Source organism: Trachymyrmex septentrionalis, unplaced genomic scaffold (assembly GCF_001594115.1).
Source record: "Trachymyrmex septentrionalis isolate Tsep2-gDNA-1 unplaced genomic scaffold, Tsep1.0 scaffold27, whole genome shotgun sequence".
Lineage (NCBI taxonomy): Eukaryota > Metazoa > Arthropoda > Insecta > Hymenoptera > Formicidae > Trachymyrmex > Trachymyrmex septentrionalis.
In genome coordinates, this window is record NW_017305430.1 from 1144423 (window position 1) to 1158050 (window position 13628).

Here is a 13628-nt window from a genome sequence, read left to right on the forward strand (position 1 = left end):
GTATTATAGATTAACTTTAATCTGGTTTAAATTATCTTTTTCTAGTTTTTCTTAGAACTAGAAAAAGATAAAAAATAAGTTAAGCCAAAATTAAGATTCATCTATATTGATAGAAATGGACATTAATCGAAGAGTACGATTCATCATTATTACGGCTCTGCTGGTCACGACAAACAGAATTTTCGCAGCAAATCTCTACGTTATGCAATAACGTATTGTATATACGATAAAAGCTCGATCAAACGTTATCGTGAAAGGGATTAAACAAAAACATGTGTAATCAACGAATGCGGCAAACGATAAACGGTACAAATCACTTTAGGATTCGAAAATATGACTGATACCATGATTAATTGAAAGAACGATAAATCGAGCTTTCACCGTGTACATTTGTTTGTACGTAACGAATATATACGTGTATATATGTATATATGTAGAATGCACGTACGAAGAAAACGACTCACCGATCACGCACACCGAAAGATATCAACGAGCCGCATATCGAGCGGAATGGTTCCCATCGGGAAACAAATTTCCTGCGAGAAACCGAGTTTCCTGTCCAAACAAATCAGGGACTCTTTTTCCGCTTACGCGACTTTTTCACGAATGCGTATCTTACGACGTACCTTAGTACCATAATTCCGTAATCCTCTGGTCTCATTGCGATCCACATGGTTACATCCGAAGTAATTGCTAATTTTATTATAAGAAAATAATATTGCACTAGAGCTTAAACAATAATAAAAATACAAATAATACATATTTCTAAAATAGAAATACATTTACGATAAATTCATTCATGAAATGTATCGTGGCATTGTTACTATGTCCACATGGTTAGATGTAATTTATTATTTCCGGATATATTAGTGAAAATTATTGATTTTTTTCACAATTCTCAGAACTTTTTTGAAGTATCATTGTTTTGTATGATTGATCATCACAACAAAATCTCTAAGTGCAGTAAGAGAAATTGCGGTCGTATTTACACGTTGAAATCTTGTTTCTCATTTTTATCGTGGACAGAAGAAGTTGGATTGTAACTTTGCGCGCAACGAGACACGTAGAATTACGCGAAAATTTAAGAGTAAAACGTATCTCCTACAGTAAATCGCTAGCTCAATTCCAAAACGAAGTACAGTCATCCCGGCAAACACATTTACGCGGCACTCGCGCGAGAACGGGCCCAAATGGAAGATAAGGTGCGAAGAACTTTAAAGTGTGCACCATACCGAGACAAACGGACTCGCCGGTGACTTTCTGTCCTTGAGCTACAAGACACCATCGGGCACCGAACACACGCGGCTGTCAACCCCGAATAGCGTCTATCTATAGTATACGTAAAAGAGACACACGTAAGGTAAACCAAGTTCGTGGTATCACGCGCACAATCATCCTCGGCACACACCGGAGTTTCTTCCTACGTTAGAAGTGAGCCGACACCAGGCAGCAGAACAACGACTTCGAGAACTTGTTTTCTCACCGGGCCCGCCGTCAAGTCGCAGAGGACAGACGAGCCGAAGAATGCCGCCGGGACGGCGGTAATTCACGTCGGGTAAAGGCTCGTGAAACTCGGTATCCTCCAGCTGACGGCCGCCAGGAGGGACACGAGAAAGTTGCTCGCCAAAATTGCCGGGCTGAGGTTCCTTCTGTCGCCCCCGTGCATTGCCGCTGGCTTCTCCTCCTCTGCAACGAGATTAGAAAGCTACGTTTCATACGTGATAGAAAGGGATGGCGGGGATACAAACCTGAGTGGGCTGCTTAATTTTAAATTATCACTCGTGGACCTAAAGGGTCCACTCAGATTTGTTGAATTCATACCCAGTAAAACGCTGAAAATAAAACTACGACACGTTTACGTTTGTTTGTAGGATCGATTATGATCCCAACGAAAGTTTTCGCATCTTCCTTAGGGATTTTTAATTAAGGAATATGCTGGAAAGTTACAGGCTATAGAATCTCATTATCTTAATTAACTTTGTTTTTATTTTTGATATATCTTATGTATTATTTGCTATACGCGCCTCAACATGTTATACTTTATAAGCACACATCCCTCGAGGAATATGAATATTTTTAATGCAAATCGTTACTTTCTCCAGAATGATAATTTGACTTTAATAAAAAAGTATGAGATATAACAAATTCCCTTTATACATGTAAATTCTGGAAATAATAACTCGATAAATAAAAGCGGAATAAATCAGATTAATAGTGAACAAAATTTAAAATATTTATTATTTTTATTCTACCTTTCTGTTAATAATAGAAAATCTTCTATTAATAATAGAAGATATTTTAATGATGATATACGTGTGTAAATTGGAGCAGAAATTCTAGAGAAAAATGAAAAAGTATTCTTCTCATACGAAGCAGTAAAGCCTTCCCTCGAGAGTACAAAAACAGCGTTTTAAACGATCTTAGAGGTCATCCGACATTTCCAGTTGAGATATAAGATGAAACGCGGATTATTTCACATTTCTTATTGTAGCAAATACCGCTCGACAATCTGGTCACGTAAGTACGTGACACTCCCAAGTTGTTATGTGCTACAGCATCAGCGGTGACATGACAAACAGTGGATGAATATCTGTCGAATTTCTCAAGTTTTCTAAGGCAGTTCTCTCTTTTCGTCACCTTAAGTTTCTTCAAAGTAAGCTACTTTTTCAAATACTAAAATTTAATTCTAATAGACTTCAGTAAGCAGTTTTTTAAATTTTTTATAATTTTTTTTACTATAATTTAAAAAAAAGGAATTATTTTATATTTTATTTTTATATTATTTTTTATAATTCATCTTTTTTGCAAGTCTTCATACATATATCGTAGTTTCCAATAAATTTTTGTATCTGTTATACAGAACTTTTCAATCTTTAGCAGCTGTATTTTCTTTTAACCTACTCATAGTTTTTCTAATTTTTTATAAGAATAAGTGCGTTTGATTAAAGAAAGCCGTAAACTTGTGATATAAAGAGACTTGCAATCAACATTAATGCCTAGGAATACTTTTTACGACTAACGATGTCGAAGCCATGTCGCGATACAAGTATAAAAAAAAAGATTAAAACAAAATTGTGTGGGAGAAGGATATTGTTTCGTGTAAGGAGGAAATAATAGATAAGTTTGATAATGCCCCACGGACACTATCGCGTTGTTACGTAGTTGCTAAGCGCGTTAAAATGTAAGTAAAACCTGACACGACGTTATACACTGTACTTTCAAAAAAATTGCGTTCGAACTTTGTCTTCACGAAACAAACTTAGGGTTTTGTAAAAGTTTCGTCGTTAGGGGGACGGTGGTACAATTTTGAAGCGCCCTTCTGTTATCGTGGGCGAGTTATGCGGGATTGCGGGATGAATGCGTCTGTGAGAGCCGCGCTAAATCCGATCGTAACGAGCTCCCTACGAGCCGTTTAATTGTTCGGCACTTACTCTAATGAATATTCAAGTTTCGTAGAAGTTCTTCCCGGCTGATCAGTGGTTGATCTCTTCTTCCCAGAAGTAACTGGAGCGAGTTAATTACCATCGCGTTTTAATCCGTGAATTCGGCCTACTGACACAATCCGTAAGTCGTTTATGCTGTAGAAATCTTTCTAAAATTAGATCTTTAGCGATCATGTCGCTCTAATTCATGATTAATATTGCCGTACAACAGTGGAATTTAAAGGGTAACCAATAAAGTTTAATCACCGGGAAACATCAAAGATTCCATCCGTAATGTATATATGTATTTATATGTGTGTGTGTGTATATATATATATATATATATCAATATGTAGTATTACTACTGACTTGTGTAACATTTGCATTATGCATTAAATATAAAAGCGGATGTACTTTATATTTACATTACGCTGAATATTTTTTGTCCGCGAAGTCAATATAGTTTATTAACAAATAATTCTGTTTCATTTAAAATCTGGAGAGGCTGATAGTGTCTCGGCGCTAAACTACGCGCAGCGACACTGCCTACTTTCTTACCACTACTATCTCAAATTATAACGCTAGAAGTAAAAAGATATGCTACAAAAAATTCTTACAAAAAATATATTAAAATAAAAATATATTTTAATAAAATGATACTTTCTGAAACAAAAAGATGATGGACATATTTTATGAGTCTCCAATGATCGTAAATATATTAAAAAAAGATTCTATTTGAATTCATTTTGTAAAAATTTTTACTGTATATTGTTTTTGACATGACGATCTGACACAATAGTAATAAATGAATAGGAGTTTTAACGTTCCATATTCTCTCTACGAATGTTTTTACAATATAATTTCGCGATACGTTTGTAGCAATCGTTTATATTATTTTACGTACGAATATATGTGTATGCATCTAACTTATAGACATCATAAATATCGTCATTAGACTTTTTCAGTGCATAAATAGCAGCTGTTTGCAAACTACTTGTGTATGGTCAATAAGCATTAGTCATTTGTTTTGCTTTATACTGATAACGTGAAAAATACAACGAGATAGATCTACACTTTTTTGGAAATATAACTTTGATCTTTTAATGTCTGTAGCTGTTATGCAATTTGCAGAAAAGATTTTTATATTATCAGATAATATTTATCTAGTATTTTTTATTTTATTAAATCATCTCTATGCTGAAGGATAAATAAATGGGCTATTCCGCTAAATGAATTAAATTCATGATGCAGCGCTTTCTTATCAAGTAAAAATTTAAATTGTTATATTAAACGTTAGATATATTCGTCGACACTAATTGGCACGAAGTAATATTTTATCGGATTAGTTTCGTATTCATACGTTTCCTTTAATTAACTTCAAATCTCTCAATTATCCTACAATTGTTGGCAAGACTAAATTTGGCTAAAATTAATGAAGGAATAGCTTCATATTTCTTACCTTCGATCACGTGAACCATGACAAACGCCGCTTTGGCGTTGCTAGGTACGCACGTGTAGTTCCCTTCGTGCGTAAGCTTCGTTTTGTTCACCGTCAGAATGGAGCCGCTTGACGTGAGCTTGACATCAACGCCGGGCTCTTCGTCGTAATTTATCATACGACCCTGACGATACCAGAAGACATAAAGGGGCTTTTCCGTGGCCGCCATAAGTTGGCACTCCAAACGGAGGTTCGAACCTTGCTTCACGTGCAGATCAGGTGCACCTGGTATTATCGAATACGCCTCCGTAATCTTGAGACGGGCGAAGTTTCGCTGTACCGGATGCGACGTCACCTGCAACCGTAATGTAACAATATCTTTAACTTTTCATAGTACATATATGAAAGACATAAATTCGAAAAAGCTAAAACATTCGGATAACAATCGGGAAAATATTAAAACTAAAATAGCTGTTATTTTGTGATAAAAATGGATAAAATAAATTTTAATATCATACTAGGAGAAGAAATCTGTCGTTTCTATTAGCATATAATAAAAAATATGTATTTATAAACTATTTCAATATTTATTAGAAAGGATTCATTCGTTACAAGATAATAGTTATTTAGCAACTTCCTATTGTCAACCTGTAGGTTTGCTTGATATAACGAATAAAAATCGTTTTTATATAAATTTATCTTTAAATTATCTAAAATAAATGAGTTTATATACAAACACAGTTATACATTAGTTGGAATAATAACATAAATATATTATATTGTACGATATACAAAAAATGATGTAAGAAATTAGATTATACCGTAACTTGAGCATTTTCGAAAACAATGGCCAATTTTAAATTATAACAAGCCACGCTTTATGCTGTAATGTATACTATAAATTGTATTCACATCATCAAAGCAATGTTGATTGTCCTTTAGAGAACCCAACAGGGGCTAAAGCTATGGCTAATCACCGCGACCTGAAACACAGTTTGTGAGCGACCGCTTTGGCATTTCAGCTCACATTTTAGACATGTGAAACCTTTAACAAAGTGTCGTATATTAGAAATATCGTCGTATTATTCAATTAATCAGGTATAGCTTGAAACAATCACTCAATTGATACTGAAAATGTAACTCTTTCAATTTTGTATTCTAAGGAAAGCATGTCACTGTTTAATTATTACGCAATGAGATCTACCTTATACTTATTATATATTTAAGTCTGTATTGATGTGGTAACGTGTTTTCATTATTATGAAATGATGATGTGAACTAAATGAAAATAGATATTATCTCACTTATATAGTGATGTATGACCTCTCTCTTTCTTATATATATATATATATACAGAGCTAAAAAAAAGAATATAGAATTCATACAATGAAAGGTAAAACTGATATACAATAAAGCATGCCAGTTTTAACGTGATATCTTAGTATTAAATTACAGAAATACGAGTAAAAATATATTAAATAAAAATTCCAACATCACAGTTAAATATTTTGGAAATTAAAAAAAATATAGGTGAATAAAACATTCGCTAAATTACCTGACATTCATAGATGCCGGCATCATCCACCGTTACGGTGCGTATTGTGAGTTGCCAGTCGGTGCTCGAGTGTCTGACGACAAATCTCTTGTCAATGGAGTGTGTGCTAGTACCGACAGTTAACAATTGTCTGTCCCTCCGTCTCACCCACGTGATCTATAACAAAAAAAAACGACAAAAACAGTTAACATGTGTAACAATTTTTATTGATTACACATAATTTTTACATGTAACAAATTTTATTTTGAAAATTATTTATTTAATCAGGTAAAAACATTAAATGCATGTTTTATACTAAAAAAAATCGAAATTGAAAAAATTGTAGCTAAAACTCTGTTTAAAAGCAATTGTAGAGTATCGATCTCTGCTATGTTCATTAAGATTTTTTTACTCAGTGTAGTGTGTATTATCTATCATGTAAGTACTGAATAGTTTTTTTAATATCCTGTATAAAATTAAAATTGTTAATTCTCTTAATATAGAATTAAACCATTTGCTAATAAAAGAAGAAATAAACTTGCTTTTAAATTAGTATAGATGTAATTTTGTGAACATTACAGAAATGCCATTTATCTTTAAACAAGTAATTAGGATTATGAATGCATGAGTTGGATAATGAAAGTTGTTTATGTGGCATAGTGTTCGAAAGCAGTAGATTATTTATAGAGACAATGTATGAGAAGTAATGTATGTTCTATGAGCAATGTGACAGAGGAGCCTCGATATGCATCGAATATCAATTATCATAGCCATTGGAGTACACTAATTTCAAGGTAATTTTCGTTCTCCAGGGAACAGACCACAAAACTACGTTCAATATATTGGATAACGGTTACATTGCACAGTATTTAATTATGTAGGCATATCATCAATCTTTCGCCATTTTTAGATACGATCGAAGAGAACCGATTTATTTAATTGTTTACGTGAATCTGATGTGTTAAATTATTAAAAGATAAAAGAGAATTGATTTGAAAAATTATTATTACGAAAATGGTTATTAAAATCTTAATCTTAATGCACTTTTTCTTATATATTGAAAAACTTCTTTATGAAAATTTTTATAAAGGAAAACAATATATTACCTTGAAGAAAACTTTTAAATATTTTTTACAATAACGATGAAGAATTTTTTTCTTGTTTGATATTTATTGTAAACATACAAATTTGCTATTATTCTTTAAGCACATATATGTTTCATCGTCTGATTCAAATATAGCATGTTACTTTAAAGCTTACTATATTATATAGCCAATAAACTAAACATATTTGCTTTATATCACAATTGTCGCAAGATCTGTATGTATAAATACTAGTTGTATCAATTTATTATTTTTAAAAAGTATATACAGAGTGGGATACATATAAAATATAACATGTTCGAACTTTCCATGTACGATATGTAGACTTTCATATTTTGTGCAATTGAAAATTCGTTGTTTCATATTTCATATTTTGTTTGAATGTTTATAACTTTATAATGAAGTATTTCTAGCTAAACTTCATAAGAGTATATCTATAAGTAGAAATATTTTTTGTTATTTCTACTTATAGATATACTCTCGCAATTTGGCCGTTAAATCCTGAGACTATTTGTATATTTATATATTTTAGATGAAATATCAAATAGAACATTAAATATTTTAGTTGTGAATGATTGATATACTGAGTATACAGCTCCGAGCACTTCCCTGTTTGTTAGGGACGTAAATAAGTAATTACGTTTCCTAAACGTAATAACGCGATTGCCTGTTAATCAACAGCAGTAAAATTTAATTATTTCCGATTAGGAGATTCCTCGTTACAAAACCTCCCTCTGAATTTCGATCAGAGACGTTACGTTGCCATGCCAATTATTTTTTATTTACATCTCTCATCGGGACGAAATCCATCTTAACGTCTTAATACTCTCAGAAACATAATTAGGCTGATTCCACGTAATATGTCTCGGAGAAACCAATTTCCAAGGATATGACATTTCTGATACCGCCAAACCCAGTAATCCAGAGTGCTTGCTGTAAGCAAGGTCCCACGAAAAGGACCTACTATCTACGGCTCACCGACGTATAACAGCGAATCCAATGTGACAGGGGTGTGCGTGTGAGAGAGAAGAACGAGAGAGTGTGTGTACGTGTGTTTGCACGTTGCCAGTCTTTGACTGGTGGGAGTTATCGGGTAGTAGAGTTTGCTTCAATCGGCGCGAAGTTACGAGAACTTTGCGGTGTCTTCGAGCAGCCGGAAAGACAAAGATCTTAAAGCCGTCCGTCTTCCGGTTTCAACTAACTCCAGATACGGTTATACACACACGTACGGATTGTTAGGCTGAACAATGATTCCGTTTTGCTGTCGAGTACGTGGACTTCATTGCTCAAGATACTTGTGTAATCGATTAAGAGGTTTCCTAAGAATTAAGAGATAAAATAGCCGATTCGCAATGAAGCTTTCGAGCAGTTAATCCACGTTACAACATATATTACACATAGAAAATAGCTCGTTCTTAGGATTGTTCCGTAACCTTAATCAGCCGCATACTCTTTTAAGAATACAAGTACTCTGTTTGAGATCGTAAAACTTCTGTGGTCTTTAATTAAAATTTTATATTATATTTAAATTAAATTAAAATTATATATCAATAAAGATATATACCTACTCGCCAACACGGCAAGCGTGGCATTTTAATGCCAAACTCTTTCCTTCCAAAGACGATGTAGAATGGAAAAGGTTGGAAGAGGTCGATATCCAGTTGATGAAATCAAGCTATATAGATTTATAAAATTATATTAATAAGAATTGTTAATAAAAAAAAATTATGTTCTAGAAATTTTGGTTTTTTAAATACTTACATTTAATACGTACAAAAATTATACCTCTTCCTACTGTTTCATCCTATTAATCTTTTTTTAAAAAGTGTACATACATATTCTTTCTTATAATTCATGGTAACCCTACTCGTTCTAGATTCCTGACGTCTAAATTATCCAATGAACTACACCGCTTCTAATTATTTTTAGCTCAAACGATATTATGGTATATCGGTTTTACAAGGGAAACTGTTGAAGTATGTGCGAGCGGTGTGGGCCTATTTGGCTTTCCAACGGAAAGGGTTAAAAGTTTGTACGAAGCTAGTGGGTGTAGTCCGCCAAAGGATTAAAACCAATTAAAACTTGGAACGAAATGCAAATTGGAGTAGCACGTCCGAATTGCGTCGGGCCTCCTCCGTACTTAATTTCCTCTTACGTCTTGCCTGACTCGATCATCATCATCAGTCTTGTTAGACACGAGTTAGGTAACCGATGGCTCTGGCATTCCCGCGGGAAGCTATTAAGCCGCGACCGTGTGGGGATTGCTGCTAGGTCTAGGTAGAAAAGACTTTGTACAGTGGCAAGTAAATGACATCTACTTGTGCGGGAAGTGCACACACGTGGCACACAAGTCGAGCTGACACCGCTATGGGACGCGCAGGAGCTTAATTGGGAAATACTCCGGGTTACAGCATGCCATGCCGACACATTCTTTATCTGTCGGCCGGGAATTGCCACCCGCGATCGGTGACTTGTGCTGTTACATACCAGATATATCTTGCGAGAATGAATGGTATAGAGCGCGAGAGGACAGAAACTGCGTTTAAACCCGCGATATTGCAGAGTTACAGTTAATTGAAGAGCGTACTAAATAACGAAATAAAATGAAATAACGATTATAAGAATCGTCGTAAAAGTTTTTATTGCTTGTTAAAAAAGAAGAGAAATCATTTTTGCAGTGATAAGAATATTTCTATTCGCAATGAGAGTCTGCAGCAACAGAGTAAGGAAGGAAATTAAAGGCAGCCCGTCCCATCGCAACTGCACGCTCGCGATCGCTTTCAACTCTTCCTTGATAGCAAGCATCGAGATTGCCGATAAGGAACACCGAAAGTTCATTCGTTTATCAGCCGAACCGTTTTAAAAGTATTCTTGTAATGAGGAAAGTTCCCTTACCTATCCACCCCGCGCGGGAATCAACCACTACACAGCCGCACTATATATGTATACGCGTCACAACCCCGGAAACTTAAAGCTACGTAGCGACGGTATTACTCATAGGGGGGATTGAAGAGATTAAGATGAAATTCTCTCTGTTGAAATATTAAAGATAATTATTATTTAAATTATGAAAATTCATATTAAATCTCTCTCTTTTATAGTGATTACTAATACAAATAATATTGTATATTTCCTTCTTTATAAAATATCGCAATTTAAGCGTAAGAATTCTATATTCTTTCGGTCAAAGTAGATCTTGATACTTAATATTCATATGTAAATTTTTTAGATATATTTTTTTGGTTCTATAAACTGCACACCGATTCGATTTATCAGATTTGGAACGCAATTTTGATGAGGTCATATTTTTTGCAATAAATTCTTTGCAATATGTTAAGATACTTGGCATCGTTCCTGTATTGATGATCAATGTGATTTTTGATATTATTTTTAGCTTTAGTTCATTTGAGTATGAAATCTGAATCGGTGCACACTTTATATAACTGAGAAATGTATTTAAAACATTGATATGATACTATAAATATTATTAAGCACCAATGTTTTAACCGAGTATAGGAATCTATTATTTGTGTTATTTCAGTTATTTACTTATTAGTTCAATTTCTTTAATATTATTATATGATATCGATTCAAACTTGATATTATCACAATTTAATTTTAACAATCAAACATATAAAAATGATAAAAGAATAAATCTCGCCTGAAATAAAAATATTTGTAGAATATATATCTGCGTTTTAGAACAAGGTATTCAAATAATTTATATCAAAGTTTAAGTTATTAAAAATATTTGATATTTTATTCATTACCAAATCATTTATTTTTGTTGATCAACTTTATTTTTATGTAGATATTTGCGGATACGAAGAGAACTTCTTTTACATAATGTATACTAACTGCAAGGTTTTATGGCTTACAGCAATAAAAATCGATTTTCGTCTTGCGAGCTTGAAGTGGCAGTGAGTTTGCGCATTAGTTATAGCTTAACAAGAGTAAACACACTACCGAGATTTAGTTTGAAAACAATTATAATTGATATGTCGATTTTGACGTATTGAGATACGTAAGTGTGTTAGTCAATTGCTATACGTCGCTCAATCATTGTATCTGTTATTTTATTTAACCAAACATTGATGTTATCATTTTAGAAATGATTGACGTTAGCCAATTGCACAGAGGATTTCTATACGATGTAACATTGTGAATTGAATCTAACACTTTAGATAAATTTAATCAAACTGTTAATCTTGCAATTGAACCAATAAATACAACATAGATGCAATTGCGGTACAATTGTTTTTAGTTTAGTAAAAAATATGTAATTTAATAAAAAGTTAATAAAAGCTTATATTATTATAATATGATGATATTACACGTTTGCGTTACACATTAGCTCTGTAAATGGATATTCCATATACAATTTTCACGTGGAAGCATTAAAACGCTTAATTTATTTTTCATCATTTCATGATATCGATTCCATTCGTGCCATCCAATCAGACCTGTTTGTGATTTATCAATCGCGTTTCGCCGTGATACATTCCATTCAGTTTGCAGAAGGTAACGTTTTTGAAACGTATTCTCCCCATTCGACATAGAACAAATTATATCACTCGCATGGGGAATGAAGTTGAAGACCATATAAACCAAAAGCTTTGCGATATCAAATCCGAGCTCTTGAAACTGTTTGTTTTTACTCATATATCTCATGCGACATCTGAAACCAGCAGAAAATTCCCTGCGAAATAGCGGGAAAATCCGTATAATTTTACAAGCAAAGACGGGAAGGTGCCCAAGGATACTTTAGAGGTGGGAATTTAGTGTTTTTATGAAGGAATTTGTCGCTCGAATCTTTTTATTTCCGATAATTCCCCATTCCCTCCAATCTCTCATTCGCTCCATCTACGTTTTCAAAGGAGAAAGTCCCACTGCGCCACACTTTATCCCTCGTATCTCAACCATCCGGATATTCTCCGTTATATCCTTGCCCGTCTTATCTTACGATTCGAGTATGTAATCGAGGACGTTCTTCGAGGAAGCGCTCCAACTTGGCAGTACCCCGTGCATATCTATTTTCTTTGTCGACGATGACGTTGAGAAAGAGAGTGCATGGCGCAAAACTCGACTCTTTCCTAACCGACATACAGAAGGACTAAGTATCACAATGGTTAAACGCGTGCTCACTGAGAGATACTTAAACATAGTAGTATCCCTAGAAGTAAGAGTCTAGCATATGTTCTAGTAATTTGATACAAAATGGCGTATACATATACACTTGCGTTTACGCAACTATAACACGCTTCACAGGTCTGCTTTTCAATTTTTTCACATGCTCTTTCAGTCATCATCTGATTGGTTCCGCCATTTCGTATGAAACCGATCAAAAATTCAACAACATATGCCAGATCTCTTTTACTACGGTTGTGTTCGAAAATTTACTATCGGTGTTAAAAATCTATAGTGCGTAAATTATAGATTTTAAGCGCTGACAGTAAATTTGAAACAAAGTCTAGTAGGCCTGTTTAGAGCCCTAAAGATTCGTCATAGAATGTAGTCTAATTTACTGTTTAAAGAGAAGTTAAATAATGTGAAAATGATGAAGGGTAAATTAAACCGAGATTAAAATTAATCTACATTGACAGAAACGGGTATTAATGGCGCATTTCTAGTTTTATTCCTGGAATTTTAGACCTGGTTTTATTTTTCTTGCTAGCATCTCATTGATGATTAATTCTAACGGGACAAAATCATCAATGAGATACTAGCGAGAGAACCAAAACTACGTAGTACCTCTTTTATATAGCATTTAATACATTTTATCCGACAGACGTTTTGGACACGTCCTTAAAATGTCTTCTGAACGTCTTTAAAACTTTTCTTAGAGGTCTATGCTATACGGATTTCATTCAACAGCGCGTTTAGTTATTGCGATGCTCATTATCAGTTCATTCTAAATGTCGATGTTCGTAATACTTCGGTGGCAGCCGCGCGTCCTTTATCGTCCAGCGGTTTGACATTTATCGCGTGATTTACCGATGTTCTCTTCCTTGCAGCATCGTTTCCGGCAGGTGATCTTTCCGGTCGACGGTTTCCATTATACATCATGATGTTACGTTATCCCGCAACACAGCGTCGACGCATTTTGGGATGAGATAAGTGCATTACGCTCG

General features: G+C 34.0%; 1 protein-coding gene across 5 annotated transcripts in view; it reads right to left on the bottom strand.

The window, feature by feature from the left end:
* Window positions 1-133: 133 nt before the first annotated feature.
* LOC108749178 (limbic system-associated membrane protein-like) overlaps window positions 134-13628 on the bottom strand; it is a 292256-nt gene continuing 278761 nt past the window's right edge. For all 5 annotated transcript variants that reach the window (XM_018487719.1, XM_018487718.1, XM_018487720.1 and 2 more), the window contains 3 exons: window positions 6416-6571; window positions 4882-5215; window positions 134-1686 (listed from right to left, as the gene is read on the bottom strand). In XM_018487719.1, the coding sequence (XP_018343221.1) occupies window positions 1547-1686; window positions 4882-5215; window positions 6416-6571 (630 nt within the window). In that variant the 3' untranslated portion in view covers window positions 134-1546. The remainder of the gene's footprint in view (window positions 1687-4881; window positions 5216-6415; window positions 6572-13628) is intronic.